The 24,068-nt window shown below is 45.4% G+C and overlaps 1 protein-coding gene across 1 annotated transcript in view; it reads left to right on the forward strand.

Annotated features, from left to right (window-relative positions):
* The first annotated feature begins 354 nt into the window (after nucleotides 1–354).
* The window catches only part of LRRC27 (leucine rich repeat containing 27), a 28,351-nt gene continuing 4,637 nt past the window's right edge, over nucleotides 355–24,068 (forward strand). The window contains exons 1-10 of the mRNA XM_014945223.1: nucleotides 355–577; nucleotides 1,500–1,776; nucleotides 2,094–2,224; nucleotides 4,880–4,938; nucleotides 11,459–11,611; nucleotides 13,974–14,039; nucleotides 15,312–15,534; nucleotides 16,044–16,137; nucleotides 18,007–18,137; nucleotides 19,287–19,480. Of these exons, the coding sequence (XP_014800709.1) occupies nucleotides 1,564–1,776; nucleotides 2,094–2,224; nucleotides 4,880–4,938; nucleotides 11,459–11,611; nucleotides 13,974–14,039; nucleotides 15,312–15,534; nucleotides 16,044–16,137; nucleotides 18,007–18,137; nucleotides 19,287–19,480 (1,264 nt within the window). The 5' untranslated portion in view covers nucleotides 355–577; nucleotides 1,500–1,563. The remainder of the gene's footprint in view (nucleotides 578–1,499; nucleotides 1,777–2,093; nucleotides 2,225–4,879; nucleotides 4,939–11,458; nucleotides 11,612–13,973; nucleotides 14,040–15,311; nucleotides 15,535–16,043; nucleotides 16,138–18,006; nucleotides 18,138–19,286; nucleotides 19,481–24,068) is intronic.

The raw sequence follows: 24,068 nt of genomic DNA on the forward strand, positions 1-24,068 counted from the left end.
GGCGGGGCCGAGCCGGGAGGCGATGGAGGCAGCACCTATCCGGCCGCGGGGCTGCGCGGGGCCCGGGCAGGTGGCGGCGGCGCCGGTCAGTCACCGGGAAACGACGGAGGGGGCGTTTAACTGTTCGGGCTGGAGATGCCCCACCGCCCCGCAGCGGTTCCCGTTCAGGCCCTCCGAGCCCGCCGCGGTGGCGCCTGCCCCGGTCCCCGCTCACCGGACGCCCTCAGGTGGAGGCGAGCGGCGGCCGCTGTGCCCGTACCCGGCGGGGGGCGGCGGCGGGAGGGCGGGCCCGTTACCGCGGCGACGCGGGCCCGGCCAGGCGGCGCCTCCAGCCGGTCGCGGCGGGCTGTGAGGGGACATCGCGGGGCCCGCGGCCTCCCCCGCTGGCACAGCCGGGGCACCCCCGGGCGAGGGTCCGCGGTCGCTGCCGCCTCAGGCCTGGGGACCGGGCTCAGCGGAGCGAACGTTGTGGGGGGGGACAGGCCTGGAGGTGACAGCCAGGCGCCTTGTTAGGACGCGCTGCAATCACTAGAAACTCTGAAAACCGCAGCAAAGACCGGGTGTTTATTTTGCACTGGTTCGTAGCACGGACAGAGCCCAACGGGCTCGTGGTTGGCGGGGCCAGGGGGACCCTCCCGGAAGCAGAGCGGGGCGCGGGTGGAGGGGCGGGGGGGGTGCGGGGAAGGAGCAGCCATCGCGCCCCGCAGCCTCATGCTGAGGTGGCCGCACGCCCGCCGCTCTGTGCCCAGCCCCGGGGCCGGGGGGGCGGGCAGGCCCCTGCTCCAGAGCCGGCTGATGCCCTCGGGGCCGCATGTCCCTCAGGGTGAACGGAGAAAGCCCCCAAAGCCCCACCGGCTCCCTGCCTCCCCCGCACCGCAGGCGGGCGGGGGGGTGCCCGCGCCGGAGCTGGGAGGAAGGGGAGATGGAGGTTATCGATGAGAGGGGGCCCAGAGGGCAGCCCCGAGGCCGGGCAGGACAGCCTGCTGTCAGAAGGGGGGTTATTCACTGCATAGATGGGTGTCGGTGTTTGTGCCAAGCCTGCTTATGATGTGGTGTGGGGGGGAAAAGAGCCACGATGGCCAATCAGTGATTTTTCTAATTTATTATAGCTTTAAATATGTATTATGATAAATTCAATTATTATTATAAATATGTGTGTATATATATACAAGGAACAATTTGACTGTTTTGTACCATACAAAGAGCACGTAGCACAGGAGATAATCTGCAAATTCATAGAATTGGAGAATGGTTTGGGTTGGAAGGGACCTTAAAGCCCCCACAGTCCCACCCCCTGCCCTGGGCAGGGACACCTCCCACCAGCCCAGGTTGCTCCAAGCCCCCTCCAACCTGGCCTTGAACCCCTCCAGGGATGGGGCAACCACAGCTTCTGGGGCCAACCTGGGCCAGGCTCTCACCACCCCCACGCCAAAGAAGTTCTTTTCCAAGACTCATTTTGTGTATGATCTCTTTCCAAAATACATTGTTGTTTTTCTCAGCTCATGACTTGCCTTCAGCTGATGGGTTTGAATTACTGAGTCAGTGTTCCAGGCTTGCTGACAAATGGATGACGGCTATTCTAGAGAGCTTAACAGCAGCGGTGATAATTTTGGAGATGAACATCTCAAAAAGAGAAATTCATCTGGTTCCAATTCATCAAAAGAGATCAGGAAAGCTGTTGAAGAGTGTCTCTTAGCATCTTCAAGTACTCTTGATATCAGCAGAAAAAATATTAAGCATCTTACTGAGGAAATATATAGGCTGCCCAACATAAAGGTGAGTAAATTGTTATGAGTAGTTCTGGTACCCTTGACTTAAGTATAGCACAGAGGAGTCAAGGGCTAGTTGCTTTGTCAGATGAGTGGAAAGGCTGCAGATTCTTAGCTATGATCTTTAATCCTGGTGGTTTGTTTGTTTTACGGAAAGTTCCTTTAATAAATCACTTCTATATGTAATTTAGTGTTGTGTATCCTTTACTCCCCTTTCCACAAAAATGTAGAGCAATTTACAGTTTTCAGATTTGACATTTTGCATGCCAAGGAATAGCCCCTCTCTTTCTGGATTTAAAGCATGTTTATGTTTTTCTCTCTTAGCACTTTCATCTGGAAGGAAATGTCGTATCAACGATTCCCGAGGATTTATTTCAGAAGCTGCCACATCTCGTTTGGCTGGATCTCCGGTATAACAAGATTAAAGCCCTTCCTCCTGGAATCGGTTACCACAGGTAAGATCATTGGTCATACAGATAATTTAATAAGAATTGTATTTGTCTTCTGTTTGCCTTGCTGTAATTTCATTGTAACAGTCAGACTTATATGTTTTTGTTCAGCACTGACCTCCGTGCAGGAGAGTGGCAAATAAGCTTCATTTTGTTTACTAAAACTCAGATGAACTGAAAGGTCCAATTAATATTCCACAGTGAATTTCTAAACTCTTTTACCCTCAGAAATGTAAGACCTGTTAGTCTCTTAATGGAGATTTTTGTGCCATTTTCACTTATTGATTGTACATGAGGTGAAAACAGGGGCCCACAGTCACAAACCTTGTGTCACTCCGAAGTGACAATGCGGGAGAGTTTAGTCAAAGAACGTTACCCATTAATGTGGTTTTGGTGGCTGTTTGACATGGTATAACTGTTGGGAGGATGAGCTGGCTGTCACCAGTTCAGATGGCATGTAGGAGGAAGAAAGAACTCTGTGATGCCGTGACCCTGAGAAGTGACTTGCTCTCACCTTGCCATCATCACGAAACTAACTTCTCACCAGGGTTTTAATGTCCTTGGGCAATTCCTTGCTTCTCCCTCCAGAAGTAGAAGACCACAACTCACAATGGATGGTAATTAACAGGAACAAAGAAACGGGTTTCTTACTGGAAGGAAAAAAAAAAAGACCAACACAGCACAGTTTGCTTGGAGTTGTGGTTCTAAAAGAAACCTTTCTGTCAAGAGTTGAGTGAGGAGGAAAAGGAGGCAACCCTTGAACAGTACGTTACAGAATTTTCCAAAATAAAAATAAAAAAACCCAAACAATATTATGGCATCTTGTGATTGAAACAAGATCCTGAAAAGTATTTTGAGATCACTTGTTTGTGAATCATTATATATTCAACTTGTGATTAAAAAATACAGTAAATGAGTGTTATGCTTCTAAAAATAACTGAAAAATGTTAAGTTCAATCATGTTTTCAAATCTTTCAACTACAGCTTTCATAAATGATTTTTAAATTGGACAGGACTGACAGTATTTTCATATGGCTTATAATTTATATGATCATCATTGTATTTGTGGTTGAAATTCTTTGAGACTGAGACATGCATCCGAGTGCATCTTCCCCAAAAACAATGTGCCAGTCATTAGTCCCTACATGTATTATGTAGAAGTAGTCACTGACTATGACTTAGTTGCATTTTATTCTTATTCCATGTTGGAGCATATGCAATATTTTAAAGGTGTTTGAAAATTCTCTGGCTGTCCTTTTCTAGTAGCAGCCAAAAGTGTAGTTTTCATCAAAAGCAGAGACTCATTGAAACACTGTGCTAGTTTGGGGCCCGATCGATTGAATTTTTCACTGATTTTAAGAGATAACTCTGATTAGAGTTTCTCCAGGTGAAACAGACACACTGCCTCAGTTCTGGAATGGTGCCTCCCTCCCTAGCACATGAATGCAGTGCTTTCAGTTTTTTTGACTGAATTGAAATGTTTTAAAATACTGCCACAAATGTTAATCCGGTGTTGAGCAGCTGCCAGTGTGTTTGGTTTGTTTTTCTTTCCTAGAGGTAAAGAAATATTATGACAGAAACTACCAAGCTTTCTTCTTGTTTGGTGTTTTTTTGTATTTTAACAGTAAACATGTCAGACTGCAACAGCAGTAAATAAAAACCCATTAACTTTTCTGCTAGGATATTTTTTTACTTACGGTATGGACAACACCTTGTCTGTAGAATACCATTTGACCTGGTATGTTGCTGGCTATGAAAAGCTATTTAAAGTAAAGGTATTAAAATGGCAAAATGAATCGGTAAAGAAATGAGGGAGTAGAAAAAGTATAGTTTCTGTCTGTTCTGGGTTCCATGGCTGCCTGGGAGCAGTGGCTGGGTGCTGCGTCTGGAGGAAGGGTCCCTGTGTCCTCAACACCCAGTGGCTCCGAGGTTCCCACCAGAGACGCTCGGGCCAGCAGTGAACACAGCAGCTCTGGGCATTTTACTGGCTAAACAATACCGGTTGTTTGCCGAGCACAGCCAGGCTGACGTTTTTTCAGAAGCTGAGGATTTGTCTAAATGGTAGCACATTTTCAGATGCATCAAAACAATATTATTTTGTATGTGACATAAATGCCATAAATGTTGTATGTGGCCCACGACAAGTTTCCAGGCTGCTTCCAATAATAGGAACACAAGACGTTTTTTAAAAAAGAAGTTGATGACATTAAATACAAATAGGGCATATTTCTTTCTAATCTCATTATCAAAAATGGCTGAGCAGTTTTAGCTCAAATTTAGCCTGAGGAACGCACTTCACAACCCAAACAGTTGAAGCTCAGCAAGATTATAAACAACAGAAAAGGGTGTGTTTATAATTAGAACAGTCAGTATCAGACTTTAAAGTGATAAGCAGGATTTGCAAAAAAAGATCAAATACTAAAATTGAAGTAGTATGTAATAAATGGGCATAAATGCAAACTTCGGACTGTCGTACCAGAAAGCTTTTTCGGCATTGATGTCAGCAATGGAGAAGTCTGGGTTTGTCTTGTGGGGTCCTTTCTGTAGTAGGAAACAAAAGCAAGATAAAAACTAAGGAGGAAAAATATTTTTGTGTTTCTATTTAATTAAATGAACTTTGCTCTTACAATTGCTACTCTTTTTTTCTATTTTATTGAAAAGGCAATTGAAAACTCTGCTTTTAGAAAGGAATCCTATAAAAGAGCTGCCCACAGAACTTGGTAAGTGCTCGCTTCTTTTTTGAAGAAACCGTAGACAGTTTTGGGTTCTTGGTGTTTAATTCTATGGCTAGACTTTAAATTACTTTTATATTTGTCTAGAGAATGGTTTTAATTTACCACAAACATGTGCTATGAGAGGGGGGAAAATTACTGATGTTGTTTATAATGATTGCCTTCATTGATAAGAGGAGAAAATTTTATTAAACTGCCTGTAGCATTCTAGTCAGAAATGTTCAATATTGTTTCTCTGAGTAAGGCTGAAGCAAAAGCCATGTCTCAGATGTCAGACATCTCAGGCATCTGTGTAGTCAGACCTAAATAACTAAATGTGATTAGAGCTGAGAACTTCCACAGCAGTTTTTTACACTCAAGGTTGTCTTTACAGTTGGTAACTTCATTTTACTAACTCTTTTTGCATTAGCAGTTACTGCTTTGAAATAACAAATGTTTGCAAATCAAATGTTCCAAAGGGAGACAGAAGAGGTTGCATCGATTCCTGGGATGGTCCAGCTGGGACTCCTTGGGCTCTTGAGGTTCCTTAGAGCACAGGCATTAGGGGGTTTTTATCCCTTTTTGATGTTGTCTGAGCTTTCGGGCTCCTTGCTGTGGTACTGGGTGACTAACCTCCAAAGCTGTAACTGGAGGCTGGGCTTGTGGCACTGGGACAAATGGCTTGGACTGGAGATGGCCACACAGTTAGGTCCAACTTTCTTCTGGCTGATGTTTGGGCTCTACTTTGGCATATGTTTCTGTGTCTCCATCTGTGGAGTCTGTCTCCCAGGAGACTTACCTGAAGGAGAGCTTTGAAAGGGAGATCAAAGCACATGAGTGCAGGGAAGTGGCCTCAAACTGGAGCTGGATGGGGTGACTTCGGCAGCCCTGCTGTTGCCCGTCTGGCTGCTGGAGAGGAACGGCTGGTTGCCCAGGCAGGGGAAGGACAGAGGATGTCACTTGATCCGTTCCTGCTTCACGTGAGTTACTGCAGGAATACGCTGCCTCTGTTCTTTCTGCCCTGAGCTGAGCAGTGACCGAGTCAAAAAAATACTATTTGCTGATTGAAACATCCTTGTGTCTGGAAGCTGGCTGGGCCAGCGGTGTGCTGGCCCTTCTGCAGTGAAATGCGGTGTGTGCAGTGCTGTTTTCTGGACAGGTCCTAGATCGGGCCTCTCTTCTACTGCAATACTTCGATACAGGCTTCCCAGGTAGGAATTCCCTCATCTCAATACCAACCACGTGTGACATTTATCCATTTCTCCCGGCTGTGTGGATGACAGGTACCAAAAAAAGGATGCCAGCGTTCCTGCTGCGTTGGAGGGTCTGTTGGAGCCGCAGCAATGGGAGGAGGGTGGTGTGGTGGTGACAGATGGCTGGAGGTGCTGGAGAGCCTGCCCGGAGCCGGCTGCACGTTCGTTAGCGAGTGTACGGTGATACCCTCGCTGGGCGGGGGGGCCAGGCCAGGCTGGCCTGCTCTGCCAGCTCTGCCAGCAGCACTTTCAGCATCATTTGCCTTAATCACTTGCACACATCCCTTGCGGTATTTTTAGCAGTTGCAAGGACCCTGGGTGAGGCTGGCAGGATTGCTGCGCTGGGGTGATGCTGTCCTACCATATGCCTTACTGCGGATGATCTGTTCCCTTGGCAGAGCCTCTGTGACCATGGCAGTGCCACCTAGTAGTCATGTATGCCACAATTGCCACCAGGTAGTATATGCAGATAATGTGTGTGCACGCGTGTGTCTGCCCCACAGCTGCTGAGCTGCTTCAGGCTTGGCTCTGCACATAGGGGACAACGTGGGACTCGGACCTTAGCTAGGGGATGTAGGTGTTCTGCAAGGGTAACTAGAGGCTCGTTGTTGCCTGTGGTGGAGCAGTGCTGTCAGGGCTTGCGAGGCCCCTGCGCGTCCCAGGCAGCGCGTCGCATCGCTGGCTTCTCTGCTGACGGGGACCTAGGCAGATTGCCAGGCAGTCCATGGGGTAAGCTGGGGGGAAACCTGGGAATTGTGCTGTTACATTGTGAGGGGTTGTCAAAATCTAGTATATTTTTACAAAACACTCCTGTTTTGACAAGACAGCTTTTTCTGACAAAATCATGTTTCATGAGCTAATTCCCCGCCCACTCTTCCTCCCACCCGTCCCTATTGCTCTCTTGTTGGCACACTTGCCATCCTAACACCTATATCCAGGAGCAGAGCAGGCGCTAACGCTGGCAGCGTCAGGATCTGAGTTACCGTCCTGCAGCGGCCGTTCCCTGAGCCTCTGCCTGCTCTCTCCATAGTAAGTAGAACACCAGTTGTATGATGCTGCTGCCATCAATCCCAAACAAAAGGCCTGTGCTGTAAACTGAGGTGAGTTTGGAGGATGCTCCGTGATAAGTCCATCTCTGCTGTTAGTCTTCACTTCTTGGGTGTGTTTTTAAACTAGATCTGGAATGAATTTGCAATGTTTGCCTTCATTTATTGAACCTTTTTGTTGTTGTTAAAAGCTAATTGTTCAATTAATGAAAAATCTTTGAAAAGGGAGCAGAGTCTGAATGGTAACAGAGCAGTTTTGTTAGTCACCTGTGGCTGTTCCCAGAGCATTTATAGTGGTTCAGATGCTTTGTGCAGCATTATCATGTGATCTGAATTTAATTATCAAAGATGAAAAATTGTTTACCGGACAGCATGGTTCAAAAAATGATCTCGAAGTCCAGAGATGTGGGGACTCAGGATATGTGCCTTTTGTTTGCGGTGCTGCCAGCAGCATGTGAAGAAGTCAGGGGTTTCCAGGCTTTGGGCATGTCACAGACTGCCCCAGCCCCAGTCTCCTCTGCTGGAAAATACGGGGGAGATACTGCTCTAAAACTCTTCAAGGCTACTGAAAAAGCACTGCGTGGGAGCGAGGTAATGTTATCGCTGCATCTACCTAAGTGTTCCTTAGAATGACTCGGGAGCAGCTCTAAAGCATGGGGAATCTCAGCCGGTGTCGCAGTTGGACACCTCAGTGAGTGGTTTGTGAAGCAGCTGCTGAAAGGTGCCGGTTTGCCTCCTCCCAGGGGTGCCCGTGCCACATCCCACAGCCTGAGCTGGAGCTGCCTGTCTGGGGGAACCCCCCTAACTCACGTCATGCTCAAACCTCAATGCTGCTCAGCGGGATAAAAAAGCTGATTTCTTTTTTGCAGGACTGAAGTCATCCGTGTGATTCATTTTGATCATTTCTGTTTAAAAATAGGTTCAACTTCTTCATACTAAACTATTTTAAATCTAATTGTATTCCCAAATAGTTCTTTACAAGACACATTTTCAAAGCCATTTCTTTTTGCTAATAACATAGCTCTTTCTTTCTGCATTTATATTTTATGATTGTTTGAAGTAATTTTCTAATTTGTGAATCACGACTGTATGAAAAGGCATTCTGGTAATTGTAGCTCACTTAGCAAACTTTTGGTTATAGACTGTCAGAATACAGTCAATTTGCAAAACTTCCAAACCTCAGCATTCCTTATTGTCAATGCCATGTTGGCAGCAATCGATATGATTGTTTAGAGCACTGGGGATATATTTTTTCACAAAACTACCAGCAATAATTACAGAACAGCGCATTCAGTCTCTGCGCAATACTGATGGACTTTCAATTTTATGCACTTCTGTTGCTCTGTAACATAATTCCATATACAGCACTGCTGATCTGCTGTAGTTTTAGTTTGTAGTCAACCAGTTCTTCCTTTGTGCTTTTCTTTTTCCTAGCCAGTTTGTCTGCCGTGGGGTATTTCCCTTGATCAGTGGTCCGGGTAATTCCTCTTTCCTGTCCTCTCCTCAGAACTCTTCTCCTCCCGCAAGACCTTGGCCGGCTGATGACTCGTTGTTCCCTCACAAACGTCACTTACAGTAAAAGAAGACCATGTCAGGTTTGCAGCCAGCCCGTGGTACACAGTGCTGTAGTTAAACTTGCCTCTGAGTGTTTCCCCAGGGATTTCAGCAAAGAATTTCTCAGTCCTATTCCATTTCTCCAAATCGCCTCAGTTGCAATTGCAGAGTAATGATTCAGACAGTTCTGATTTTCCTTGGTTCTCAATCTGAGTTCAACTTTAGCAGACTTCAAAGTAGTGTTTCAGATTAAAATTTGAGAGTTCTAGTTGTGGTTGTGGTCTCTGGGGGAGAACAAGCAAGTTTTGAGTGTTTTTTGAGATTTGAGCCGAATTTTCCCTAACTCTCAAGTAAGTAGCTCTGTTGCTGTTGGGATGCCAAAACTCAGTTTTTCTGACACTGCTGATACGTTACCGGTCAGCTCTTACCTGTGGCTGATCCGCTCTGAAGGACGGACCCCGAAGGACGCGGCGTTGTCCCCGAGGTGGTGCTTGGAGGGACGAGTGTCCTGGTGCCCCAGCTCCCGGGTCCCTCTGCCGCTGCTCCCCGCCTGCAGTGCCTCGCAGCCCGGCTTCTACTCCTGGCTTTGAGTGTACTCTGTCAATAGTGCTGCAGCTGACATTTCGAGACAAGTAATGTCAAATGGAATTGTTAATAACATTGTAAAATTTGTTTTGTAACATTCCTTTCAGCTCTAATTACTGGTAATTTAAAATCAAATAGCTGTGCCATTAGTAATGTATTTGTCACTTCTGCAAGTAAGGTTTTACAAAAACATTTTAAAAGAGCAAATACATTATTTTATATTGTAATGAATAAAGCAGATAGATACAGAATATTAAGCAGCCAGCCTGCAGGAAGTGAGGCAGATGAGGCTGCACAATCAGGCTGTGGAGATTTAACGTGCGACTCCAGTAATACAACATGAAAAATATGTTTTGATTGAACAGACTGGGATTGTCTGTGTTGTCTTCAGTGCTGCACTTCCTAAATACATTACTTTAAACCATACGTCAATCTAAAATAAATGTCAGGACAAAAGATACCGCCTTTCTTTTAGAGACTTGGTACAGTTATGTTTTGAAAGATTTAGCAGATTTCAACTGTTGTTGTTTTGTTTGAATTAAAACAGACTGAACGTATTATTTAATTCTGCAAATCTAGTTAGGAAGGGAAAATTGCTCATTTTATTTTACTTCTATGAAATGTAACTTGTAAATATTTATAAATAATCAGTACAAATCTGATTCCTGAAATAGATTGTGCCTATTTTGCACTTTGTTCCCATCTCAGCAGACAGTAAGCAGGACGTGACAGATGCCTCCCGCCCTGACAGCCCTCTCCTCTGTGCTGTGTGACCTGGGCCAGGTACAGGTTTGGTAGATGAGTAGGAAGCTGGTAGGTCTGCAAGAGCACAGACTCATTAACCCTTGGGAGGCTGCAGATTTATGTCCCCCTCCTGTTTGTCACCAAGAGACGGTGGCCCTTTACTCCTTGGGCAAGGGTAGCTACTGGTGAGGCTGGGAGAGAGAAGAAATGCAGGGTCCCTGATTTCAGGAGCAGAAAATCACAACAATGCAGGAGAAAGAAAAGAAGGAAAACTTTAAAATCTTTAACTCTTTTCCTTTCATGTGAAAAAAATAATGTAGGGTAAAAACCTGATCTGCCAACACCACAAACTCCATTAATTTATGAGTAAAAGCATAAGAACAGCAGTCAGGGGTTGTTTGCTGAGCTGTTGGGAGGAAGTTCATTTTGTCTCGGGTAGTCTTGAATGGGAAGAAGAATTTGCGGAGAGAAATTAAATAGTTGGAAACTTTAAAAATAAGAAAACATTAAAAGATTGCAAAGCTATTAAGCAAAAGGAGAATAAAAAGGCAAAAAAGGTAAAGAGCAACGACAAGAATGACAGAACCTGTTTTATACAGATTCCTGTGATACATCCCAGAAAGCAAAGTCCGAGGTATGAAGAGGCAGCGCACTGCCAGATACACACTGCAGCTCCGGCTCGGCTCAGAGAGGTGTCCCCTGCTGGGAAAAGGCAGAAGTACTTGACAGAAGAGATGATTTTTTGTGTTTCAATGAAAAGTGTGTGAAGTGGTACAATAGGTGTTTGGTCAGTTCTGTGTACATCTGGGCCAAACTCTGGAACTGGGTTTCAATCAGAATTATTTTTTTCTCAAAAGCCTCGGGCTGCCCATGGTGAAGCACAGCAAATAACAACTTTAGCCTTCTGAGGGGCTACTTTGAAGGAGAAAGCAAACATTTCAGTGTAATTTAGTCTAGACTGCCCAGAATAGCCTGAGATTTGAGAAGAGGAATGTAGCCCATCAGGGATTCGGTAATAATCTTAGGTATTACGCTATTAGTAATAATATGCATATATAACACTATCAGTTCTTTGTAGCTCTAAAACCAGCAAACTGAAAATCACTAGACTTGGCCAGATAAATAATTTAAGGTAGTATATAGAATCTGTGTAAATAATAATGGTAATTACCATAGAAATAATAAGCACAGTAAATACAGTCTCTCACCTGGACTCAGCTGCTCTGTGAATCTGAACACTCCCCACCTCTCAGATGTTAAAAGCTTGGGCCCCACCAGCTTTTGAGGTTCCTTCCAGCCTGGGCTGTTCTTTGATTCTGTGTTTGCTAAATTCTATCCTTTTCACAGGAAACTTGACTTCATTGACAGCCTTGAACCTGAGACACTGTCCCCTTGAATTCCCACCTAAAGATGTCATACAAAAGGGGTTAAAATCCATCCTGTGCTTCCTTCGGGATTCTGGGAATGGCAAACTGCACTGCACGGAGCCAGCCCCGTCGGGTACGTTGGAGCTGTTACTGGTGTGTGTTTGCTGTGGTTGCTTTGAAAACGTGGGAACCAAGGGACCTTTCCTTGTGGGATCTTTGGCTCATGGGCATTGTCCATCTTTGCATCTGAACAGGATATTGCCAGCTGGAATAAATGAGGAATAGAAAAGCTTCAGTGTTGGGAATCTTAGACCCTTTAGTGTAGAAGAAGAGGTGGTATTTGTATGAGAGGAACCTTAATTACGTGTGATGTGGTTAGAGAAACAGGAGCTGAAGTTTCAGCAGAGGCTGTTGGTTAGGATCAGCAGAGACACAGTGTGAACAGAGGGTTGGGCCGTTTCATTCAGGTGAGAAATGGCCCGTGTTGGTGCTGGGCACTGGGAGCAGTGGAGAGGGTAGGGGGTGTCTCTAGGGGGTGCAGGGGAAATGGACATACCAGGGCAATGAAAGGGGACACTTAACTAGCAGTGTTTTCATATTATGTTTCAGCTCACATTCTTCAAAGACAAGCACAATTTGCTTTTTCATCGCAGTTTCTCCTTTTTTCCCCCCAGTATTGCAGTTATAAATTTACATTAGGAGGGTAAAATTAAGAAGTTGTCAGCAGAGAGGAAAAGATGCAACATAATTTGCATTATTTATGGTCTGATGGGTTCCAGAAGTCATTAATAATATAAATACTGGGCATATTCCCACACAAGAACTCTCCTCATACTTAAGCTTTCCTGTAATGAAGGCTAATTACTGTGGATAGCGTTAGTATCAGACTGGAATTAGGGGTGTTAAAATGTGGTATCATTAAAGGGAATGCAGTAAATTCAGAGTATGGATGAGCCACTTAAAATGCTAAGAAATACAGTGAAATACAAAAATATCAACTCAAAATACCATAATGCTGAAAATTAAGTCAAAATACTGATGTAAAGATCATGACTAAATTTTTTCAGTTCATCTCAGTTCCATGGATGATGTCATTAAAGGGAACTATGAACATCGCCAGAACTTCCTGCTGCGTTTGTTTATAGAGAGTACTAAAATGAAAGGGAAAAAAGCTGCTGGTTCCATTTCTGCTTAATGTAGCTGAGGCTAGTGTCTGTTTTTCTGGACTTGGGCCTAATGCCAGGTGTAGGGGTTTACTTGGTATTTCATCAACAACAGAATAACCTTTGGAATCAAACAGAAAAACACTCAGGAGTGGGAATAAAATGCCAAACATTTACCCTTAATTTTCATTGGAACTATTGTGGCTCTTGGATATTCAAAATTATACCTTTTATTGACTTTGAAAGTGTTTTGGTAATAGATCTTTGTCATGGTTGCAACACGTGGGAATGCTTCGGTCCAATTAAACTAACATTTCTCTGGTGTTCGTGCGGAGTTTTAGTGAGCAAATATGCAAAAATGAAGCCAAACTCCTGCGCAGTTGGGCACCCACCCCTTCTTACAGTACTTACTGATAGGAATTCTCCCCTATTCAATTAGGAAACTAATTGATCTTTGAGCATGTTTAATTGTTACCTAAAATAAAAAAATCAGAGTAGCAACAAAAGCATGTATTTTTATGTTAAAGAAGTAAAACCCCTGAGCAGAAGCAGGTATTGATGTCAGAGGCATCTGGCCCTGTATATCTCTGTGCTGTGCTCCCGACGTATTATTTTTCAGAGATCACTTTCTCTACTCAGCAGTAGCAATTTAGAATTAATTACAGCTGATCACTCTTCAAGTTAGCATGTAAGTGAGGTTTGGAAAAGAGCAGTGTCTGACAGTGGTGTGTTTGTGCGGAGAGTGAACCATTACAGCTGTTCTTCCAAGTTCCTTTGCACATTTGTTACACTCTTCCCTTCAAAATGAACACATAATATACTTGAAACACTGGTTATTTTGATTTTTAACTCCCCTTCAATAGTCCTGAAATTTTTGAAGATTGGGTTAGTCTTCAAAGTAGCAAATCAAGAGAATTTTTTCTGCTGATTTTTGTCTGTGTAAGAGTACAGGAATGCACTCTGATATATTTAACTCAAACACAGTAGATTAGAATGACAAAAAAACCATAAATTGTGCTCCGGAACAGCATTGTAACTTAGTGATGTTAGCATGTTTACTGTTAGTTTGGATAGTGGTATATTTAAAGAAAAATAATCCCATGGACTTTAATATTCTGCGGGCACACACGTGAAGTTTGGGAACCTTCTGTAATAGGCAGGAGTTTTCTGCTCCCTCCCGCACGGCCCATCTGTTCCCCTTGGCCAGGAGCAGGGTGTAAGAAGCAGAATATACATCCTGCACACAGAGAGGGTAACAGAGTGCCTTGGAATAATGCTGCTGCTCTGAAACGCAGGGGGAGGGAGATGAAGTCCCATGTGTTTCTTCTTTAGGATTCGGGGAACCTCCTGAGCCTCTGGACCCAAGCCCTCGTCTGTCTTACGGTCTCTCAGCTGGAGGTGAGCTGTGGGGTGTTTGGTGGTTGTGGGTAGTGGTTTGGCAGGGAGAGGTCTGGGGGACAGACCTGACCCAAAAGGCCATTCTGGGGTGGTCGGCTATTGCTGAGCGTGGCACTGCTGTGGGCACCCTGCTAGCTCCCATGCACAAACCCCAGTCACCCATATGTACAAGTGCAGTATAGGAATAAGAATGTAGATACACTCTAGAATCAATCATCCTCATGTAAATATGAAAAATCACTAAGTTCAGTTGTATGTGAAGGTTAATACCTATAAAGGTGTAATTTGAGATAGTGCTGATTATGTTTAACCTGAGATGCCAGTTGGGATGAAATGCAAGGTGTGCTGAAGCTTTCATTGGTACTTTGGTTGTTGTCGTTACATTACCTCATACATTTAAATTGGTTATGTTAAAAGATCTTTCCTGTTCTGGCTCACAGATTGCATTTGGGCACTTGTAGTATGTTAGTGATTATTGTATCTGTTTGCTTTGCCTTTTTACTTTCTCTGATACATGGAACATATTTTTAACTCCTATTCATCATGCAGAGAAGTTTAATTCAGTCATACGCAGTTCATGTTGTACTTACTTATACCCAAATCTACATTGGCAGGCTATAAATGCTGCAGAAGAATGAACTGAAAGAAAACATTAGGGCTATGAATAGCTGTAACTCAGTCGTTACACACACACATTATGTGAGCCTTCATTTCCACTCTGTGTTTTTTGTCAAAGCTGGGATTTTCCGCTTTTGTGTCCTACTCTGTTGTTCCCACAGTGTCTGTGGCCTGGCCGTGTCCAAACCCTGCTGAGGTCTGTGGTGGCCTTGGCTGCCCAGGGCTCAGAGACTATGGCCACGACCCTGAGAACCAGGTTTCTGTGGAGCACACGTGGCTCTTGAACCCAGTGTAAGTGGGAGGTACTGAGCATTTCACAAAAATGATGTGACCTTGAGTCAGTCTCAGCATGGTGGAATTGACAAGAAGTTGGGTGAAGAGCGTACAGAATTATGGGGTTTGTAAATTGCCAATCACAAGGAAGGCAGCCTTCTGCTCAGTCATCAATGGACTGTTGGTTTCTGCCAGAACACAGACTGCTTTAAACTTGTGACAAATCTTTGAGAATATAACAGGTATTAAAAGAAAAAAAAAAGACCAATGAATCCCACTTGTGTTTGACTGATTAAGAGTATCTAAATGGTTGTGTTTTGCTTGGGAAAAAATCTAACTTAATTGGTACATAGGATTACAGTAATCTCCCTTTAATTTCAGAAGTGCCACCTATTGAAAAGCTCAACCTAAGTGAAGTGTTGCAGTCCAATTTGGATTTGTCAGAGGAGTGGCCTAATGAAGAGGAAAAGCTGAGATTTCAGAAGCTAAAAGAAGAAATTATAAAAGATGAAGAATGTCTTGCTGACAAACATGTAGGTGCAACGCAGGATTTTACTGAAGCAGGGAAAAGGCACAGAGAGAACAAGTCAGCTCATCTTTGCAGGTGACTACACTTTGCACAACGGTGTATGATGAGGATCTTGCAAGTGCTGGAAAACTGCATTTCTACTGGAAAATATAAAAGCATCTTAATATGAATTATTATATTCATTGTCAGATATGTATTTGATTAATAAATAGTATTTTTAACCTAAATATAAAGAATACAAAATTACATCTATATTTTCTATTATTTAAATATATTTTACCCAAAATTTAAAAACTATCAACCTATCAACTATCAACTGTTTGCTTCTTTGTGCTCAGTTAAATTTACTCAGTATCCAAACTCCCCAAGTTTAAACTAGTCCAGAGATGAAGCGTGTAGCTCGTTACCGGGTTCCTGAGCGATTTCTTTCTCTGCTGGGCCTTTGCTGGGGTCTGTTTGGCCAGGTATATCTGATGGGTACTGTACATTGTTCAGCTGCACATGGCTAAACACATGAACAAGAGTAGTAACAGTCACCTCTTAAATTATGGCTTTGAAAGTTTGATATAAATTAACTTTTTCAGCAATAAAGAAATGCTTCAGGAATGGCACAGCCAAGCAAAGCTGATGAAAGGAAAAAGAGAAATGTTTAGATTTTCACCTGCAAATGCAGACACGGTACGTAACAGGAAACAGCAAGGTAGGACACTGGAAAACACAATCCATTAGTGACACCCTTTGATATATTTTCTTTATGGCCCATGTATTTAAATTTAAAAGTTAAAAAGAGAAACCCAGAACTTTAAATGGCTGCGCTTTGGCAATGGCTTTGCAGAGCCCGTCCCCGGTGTCTGCGGCCGGTGGCTCCTGCCTGAAGCGTTGCAGCCCCGTGTGGGAGTCACCAGGTCCCTCACAATCTGCAGTGGTTCCAGTAATCGGCTGCTTGGAGGTGCTACAGCAGAAGTGCGTGTGTTGAAATAGGGTTTTTTTTAAATTACTGAACATGTCCAATAGGATATGTTGCCAAACTGAGTTTGAAGTCAGCTGGATTTTCTGGTTCCCCCAGGAATCTCTAAATGCTGGCGTGTGAAGGGAGGGACCTTGTTCCTGGTGCTTTCTGAGTCTATACCAAAGGCCTGAGAAGTTCACACAATAAAAAAGGACCCTTGTATTACAGGTTGCAACTTCCCTAGAATTGTAGGGAAATTTGCAATTCAACATCTGACCCCACCAAACAATTTTTTGTATATATTTTAACAGTAAAAACAAAGTAGCCATGCTTCCAGTTTACTAGGGGCTCTAATCTCTCAGATTTTTTTAAACTAAGCCAAATTGTGTTACTGAATACCTCAGTGCTTGGAGACGTGTCCTTCTGAACTGGAGTTTATCAAATCACAGGTTACTCCTGTCCCACCTGGTGGGAGCCAGGTTCCCCGGGTGGGGGTGACGGCAGCACCTGCACCAGTGATCCCCGCCAGCTGTGCAGGAACCTGGGATTCTCACCTGGGCACTTGATTCACATTAATACAACCCTTTTTCACCTTTCTACTCATCCGTAGTGTGACATTCCCCACCGCTTAAACAGCAGTTCTGAGCCCTGGCAGCAGGACTTTGCTGGCCCTGCAGGGCTGTGGGAACTCACACCGTGTTTTTCACCGAAAATGTAGGCACTGAATTCCTGCTGGAGCTCCGAGAGCTGCCCCGGTGGGTGACTTGTCCTGCTGACACTGGGCAGGCTGCTTCCTCGGGGTAGGAAGGGCTTTGGTTTGGCCAACCTGAGGGATTGCTTTTAGCAGTACAGTAATTCGGCTGGCATAGAAGAGAACTGAATGTTGAATGGCAAGAGAGGGATTAAATATACTGTTATGTCACACAATTAAACATTCCTCATTTTTCTCCTCTGTGTTCCCACATACATAAATGGGGAGAATAATGTGTTCACTTCCAGGGAACAATTCTTCAATTTCTCCTGTACAAGATTATTCTTCTTTAAAAAAACCCCAAAGAAGCCGAATATATTTAGGTATTCGGAGAGCTGTGAGTGCCAGGCACTGGTAAGGGGTGATGTTTAACGGGCACCGCGCCCTGAGCCGCCCCCGGGCGTTGCCTGTCCCCTTGTGAACACGAGAGGGCGCCACAGGACCGCGCACAGCCCGCGCGCCAGCGCTCGCTCCTCTGCGGGTGCGTTCGCGTTAATTCCTGATAAATACGGAAATTAAGAAGAGATTTGCAACACGCTCTCATATTTTCATACCAGCAACGCTTAATTTTCACTCTCGCGCTTGGTGTATTTCTTTGTTCTCTGATTATCTTGTTAGAAGCAGTTTTCATATTCCTTGATGTTGCAGAGAATATTCCTTTAACCCTAAAGATGGAAGCCCCTGGCGCGGTGTGACCGGGGGGAACGTACGGGCAGTGTCCCCGCGGTGCGGGCAGCGGCACAGGGACAGTGCCCACAGCCCTGCCGGGAGCAGCTGGGGGGCTCCTTACAGCACTTGTAATAGCTATTATTTCCATATAATGTGCTGGCCTTATATTTTGCTGTAGATACCAAAAAGTACACCATATGCCATGTATGACATTGGTTGTTATGCCATGAAAGAGGGAGCTGAGAAATGGGACCGAGCACCTGCAATAAAGGAAGAAAAGTTGCTGAAAGTAAAAGTTGAAGCTGCAAAGTGAGTGCTAAAGTTTATAAGCTGTTCCTACATAACACCATTGATGACTTCCAGTTAATTTTGTTACTATGAAAGTATTTCGATAACTCTGATTCTATGATTTCTTTTTTTCTGTGAAATAAAAAACCTGCAGCCTAACCAACAAACACTGTAGCTAAAAGAGAAATAAAAAATCAAGTTAATTACATGCTTATTTAAAAATAGATCGTTTTAAAAGGTAATCACTGGTGCTTCAAGACTTGCAGCTGAGTTATATGCATTTGCTTCTTCACGTACAATGCAATACCAAGACAAGAAGCATGCTGCTAAAACAATTCTTATTCTATTATAGTAACAATTTATTTCAATAATAAACCAACTATTGAATAGTATTTCTATATCGCCTTAATACAGTGAGTGTGAGCCAGGGGGCTGACTAGAAATGGGGGATCTCTGGTCCTTTTTGCAAAATGGGCTAAACAAATCCAAAGGGATGGATGGCCTCACCTTGACAGGCTGGTCCTGGAGTAAAAATGTCCATTCTCAATTGCTCCAGCCTGGCAGCTGGGCCAGAAATACCTGAAATCACTCTTCTTTGTGAGAGTTAAAAAAAAAAAAAAAGAGAGGGGAGAAGCGTGAACATGTCCCAAATTTTTAAGAGCCTGTAAAATGTGTGATGCTGGTTTTAGAAAGTGTTCAAATTAAGTTTCAGGATTTTTTCTATTTGGTTCTAACTCATATGGGGAAAGCTTGAAATGTGCTGTTTGTTTTGCTGATTACAAGATGTGTTGGTTTGCTCCGTTTTACACTTCTAAAAATACGAGGCTATAAGCTGACTAAGTGTATGGGCATGTTCCAGTTGATAATCTCAGGACACAACTGCTAAACAGAGGCCTGTAAATCAAGGAAAATTTTAATCAGCTTTAAAGAAGAACACACTTTACTACACTGTCTTGTAATATGGAAGAGAGGTGGTTACAGGTACCACTGCTATGGCCAGGCAGGTCTGATGAGCACAAAAGAAAAGTACAGTAAATGCATTTATTTAGCAGTTGTTCATAATTCAGTCCTGTTCTTGTCTTGGCTTTCACACCTGCACCTTGAAACTGGAAGCAGAAGGGTCACGGAATATAAAGCAACTGAAATAATAATTTTGCCATGTTTCCTTAGGTATCTCAGAGAACTGAAACTGGAACAGCGCCTCAGACAGCACATGGGCATGATGAAAGCAAGAGGAGAAAAGTTAACAGGAACATCCCAAGTGGGAGCAAAGGAAGGAGAACAAGGCATCGAGAGAGTGAGTGTCTTCTCTTTTTCGGGAAATGCGGTAAACCCAGTGCTCTGTGCTGATGAACACTTGTTAGGTTGGCATTTCATCAATTTCACAAAAATCTCAGGTAGCAAATATTTTTAAATTAAGTTGCTAAAAAATTAACATTTTCTTTTTTGCTTATGCTAAAATTGTCTGTATGTATGTGGAAATGTACACAACATGCACATATATAAACAGACATAAAACATCTGTAGTGCTCTGAGTCTTTGAAAAAAAAGTCAAAATTCTAAGACAGAAGAGAAAACCCAAGAAAATCGTAAAAGACAGCCAAAGGGCCTCGGCTCAAAGCCAGTTCTGCCTCCACAGCCGAGGCTGATGGCGATTCCTGTGGGTATGGGGTGGTGCATCCTGTGCACATCATGCTTTCTAATCAAGCAACAAGTCACTTTCACTAATGTATGTAGGTGGCATCGGTGGTACTAAACATGGCAAAGCCTTTTATCAGTAAGGAATAACATTGTAGTAATAAACAAAGCCTTTTAATAATGCACAGGGAATATGAAATGGTTTCAAAACTGTTTACTTGCTCCAAAGAGGAGCAGAGTCCATGGAAAGGCTGTTGGGATGCAGCCCCCTCTCAGGCAGCGGTGGGAGCATGTTCCTGCTGGGAGGCACCCACCTGTGGACCTTCTGGTGCCCTGGGGAGCCCGACCAGTCACCGGGTGGAAATACTGGAAATGTGCACGTGGCTGTGGCCGCCTGGACTGATCACAGAAAGGCCAGGGAGTTCACAGACTCATTTTTGCAGTGTTTGCACCACTTTGGGAAAGAATAAATTCTGATTTTATTCAAAGCATCTTTTGACCTCAAAACCGAAGTGACCTAACGCACTAAAGTCCAGCCTCCCTAATCAGCATAACAGGGCAAACGAGTCCGCTGCGGTGCACAGCGTCTGTCCCTCTGCCAGGAAATCCTGACACTGTTCTAAAATTACCCGTGTCCCTCCCGCTCCATCACGTCATGCCCAGCGCAGGGCGAGCTGCGGGCTCCCGAAATGGAGCGCGTTCTGCAAGGTGGGGACAGGGCTCGCCCATGACAACACGGGCCTGGCATTCAGGAGTGGACTTGGCAGGGCCTGCATGTCCCGTACCGTGGGCTCCCTTGCGTGGCTCCAGATGAGGAGGGGCCTGGTTGCCCAAGATCCCGTTCCGCAGTCAGTATCCCCACGTGCTCTGTCACTGCAGAATGTCTCTGGGTGGCTGCAGTGCCAGGTATCTCCCCACAAACCACTGCCTGCCCAGCTGGGGCCGTGCAGGGCAGGGGAACTGCTGTCTGTAATGACTGGCTCATATGTTAAAAGTGGTGATTACAACCCAAAAAGGAACGTGTCACTGGATGGCAGCTGGGGAACAGCTTGAGTTCATTCACCCAATCTAAGCCGCCTCCAGCCTGGCAGCGTGCCGGGAACACCTGGGCTTGCGCTGGCGCGCAGGAGCGCGGCTGCAGAGCGTGCGCTGCACAGAGTGGAGAGATGTCCTTCTCTTAGCTTAATTGTTTTCTGTTTCTAAAAAGTTATTTTTAAAAAGATACATGGAATGGACTGTCAGGAGCCAAAGCTGCAAGTATCTCCCGGGTGTCTCTGTGAGGGTATGTATGAGGTGTGTGAACCTGGCGTGATGGCCTTCAGCTGCTCTGGAACCCACAGGTGTTGTACTTTGAACGTGACTGTGTTGTATTCCACTGTGTTCATAACACACTGAACAGTAAAAGGAATAATGTTTTAAAATCTCTGGTTGTATTTCTAAAAAGCAGACTATTTTCATGAAGAATTTTAAGAGCCTTACTGGATTTCCATCAGCTTTCAAGTTTACTCTGATTTTGTGAAATATCTTAAGTGAATGAATATGAATCTTAATCTGGTAAAAAGTGTATTTACATATCAATATTGAGTTGAGGCTATTCACAAATACATTTATTAGTAATAGTAATAAGTTCAGTAATACATGTAGTTACTGCTTATTACTTTCAAAATCTGTTGAGCTCCAATGCTTCCAGCCCTTTTCTAATCAGTAGCTGCTTTACTCCTGCACACTGCCCCGTGCCTGTATTTGCACTGAGGGGATTAAACCCCCTGGTTTCACTGCAGCTCTCTGGACACAGGCACACGTGTAACGTCACACAGGGCTGGGGCTGCAGAGGGAGCAGGTAAAACTCTGCCCCGTTAGACATGTGCGCTGCTTTCTGGTCTTAATGATATATGTTTATATAGCCAGTCTCTGTTCTTTCGTTTGCTTTAAATCCAAGGTTGAAGATCTACGGACCAAGCTGACAAAACCAAAAGGCCACCCCCATCCCCACAAGTGTTGGCTCACGGCTTTCATGGGGGAGATCCCACCCCGAATGCACACCCGAAAGAGCTTTTCTAGCAGAAAATTCTGATTGCCCGGACTATTAAACTGTGAGAAGCTTTACCTCATCAGAATGAGGGGTGCAGAACCCTCCTCTTCTCACTTGGTCTTCCCAGCTGCATTTGACAGTGGTGTAGAGTGTTTTCTTCAGCCTCTCTGCACATTTTTCTCAAACATGCAGCTATAGGCTTATGAAAATTCTGTAAAAATAAAATTCAAAAATTTTCCCTAAGGTTTGGAGCAGCCATTTGTAATGTTGTGCTACCAGTTGCCTGATTTCATGAATCATCTCTGGCGTCACACTGCCCTAGTCCTATCAGACCAGCATGGGTCTTCATCACAAACACTGTGTTTAAGGTTAAATGGTAGCGTTAGATTTAAAGCTACTCTTCAAATGTAGAGTAGACTTATTTGCATTTTACTGTCCTGAAGGCTGTGTCCTTCTTCCAGCCATGAGGGACAGGAGCATGTCTCAGGGTTTCTGTCCTTGGTTTGGAGCCCTGTTGAAGTGTGGGGGCCGCCGAGCTGCCCCCAGAAACACGTCAGAGGAGCTGAACTGGTGCCAGTGATCTCCCAGTACCACAGGGACCCTGGGACAGGGGTCACGGTACTGAATTCCACTGATGGCAGAGCTTTTCCTCCCTCCTGTGCTTTGTCTTCTCCCTCCATCCCCATTGCCACAGTCCCCTCGTTTGTCCTCCTGGGACAGCGGAGGTACCTCAGGTGTTGCCTCCACTTTCTGCCAAGTCTACATGCCTTAAAATGTTGGAAATGTTAGTCACAGGAATCAACATTAATGCCACCCAGCCGCTCCGTGGGGACAAAAATCCTTTTCCCTCTGCGAGTGCAGATTTCCCTGTGCTCGCTGACATCAGAGCTCCCCTCTCTGCCTGCGCCTCGCTCTGAGCGGGTGTTCAAGGTTTTGCAGAAAGTCAAGGCTGCCATAGAACCACAGTTCATCCCGCCCCCCAGACACTGCCAGTGCAACATTTAGAAGTTTCCACAATAAATAGTAACAGTTCAGTTGATGTTTTTTGTTTTTATTTTGCTGTTTAAATTAACAGAGAAAACAGCGCCCAGTACTGTTCACGTGAGTAAACATTTATCAGTCCTTTTTGGCAAGTCTGTACTTAAAACCTACATTAAGCTTCAAGGGTTTGCATCTGGGTCTCGGTGCTTTGTGTCCCCTGAGAAATCTGGGTTGGTGACAGCAGAGACACCTGGAGAGTCCCCTGCGAGCCCAGCTGCAGGCGTCTGCTCAGCCCTTCAGGTGACAGCAGGGTCCTTCCGTAAGAGACGAGTAAAAATATACATGTTATTTGTAATGTGACTTATCAAAATGTAGAGTTCCGAAGAAACTTGGAGAGGAGTGTGCGGGTCCTCTGGGAGATAATCAGAGCTGGGGGGGGCACGGGTGGGTTCGTGGGATGTGACACGGAGCGAGGGGGGCTGGAAGGAGCCCTGCTGTGGGGAGAGGGCCCGCTGGCGGGTGTGTGTTCACCAACAGCCCTAACGAGCCCCCGACACAGCCCTGCCAGCAGTCCTTACAGAACGGCATTCTTTAAGTAGCAGATGCAAGGTTAAAAAAAGGATTTTTCCCTTTTTTTTTTTTCCCTAAAACTCGCATTTAAGAATTACTTGATTTTTGTTTTTCATGGTTTTGACCTTCATGTCGCTGAAGCCCAAAGGGGCACCCGTCCCTCGAGGCTGGAGGGTGCTCGTTGGTTTCTGCAGGGTCCCCTCTCGCTCTGCTCCCTTCCAGCCACTCGCCCCGGTCCCCCGGCCCGTCCCCCAGCCCCGCGGGGTCTCTCCAGCAGCTCCCGCTCCTCCGGGCACCGGGGGGCCCGGCACCGGTCCCACTCTCCGGCCGGGGCCTGCCCAGGGCAGAGCTGGGGGGGGGCACCCCGGGAGACCGCCGGCCTCTCGCCCACACGGGCACGTGGCTGTGGCCCGGGACTCCCGGTCACCCCCTGACCTTTGACCTTGCGGGGTCACGCGCTGCCCCCGCCCCGCCAGGGCCCGAGGTTCCCGGGAGCGCGGCCCCGCGTGGGCCCCGTGCCCACACCCCGCCGCAGCCCCGCGGCCTTGACCGGCTCTCCCCCGTCGCTCTGAAGCGGCTCCGCGGGTCCCTCCCGCCGCAGGAGCCCCCCCGGGCTCCCCCTGCCCGTCCCCGGTGCGGCACCAGCCTCTCCTCGGGTGGCGGCAGCGACGATTTGGGGGAATTGTGTGTGTCCCCGTTTTTTTGCTGAGCTGTGACACCCCCCCCCCCCC

The sequence above is a fragment of the Calidris pugnax genome, unplaced genomic scaffold (assembly GCF_001431845.1).
Source record: "Calidris pugnax isolate Ruff unplaced genomic scaffold, ASM143184v1 scaffold89, whole genome shotgun sequence".
Classification (NCBI taxonomy): Eukaryota; Metazoa; Chordata; class Aves; order Charadriiformes; family Scolopacidae; genus Calidris; species Calidris pugnax.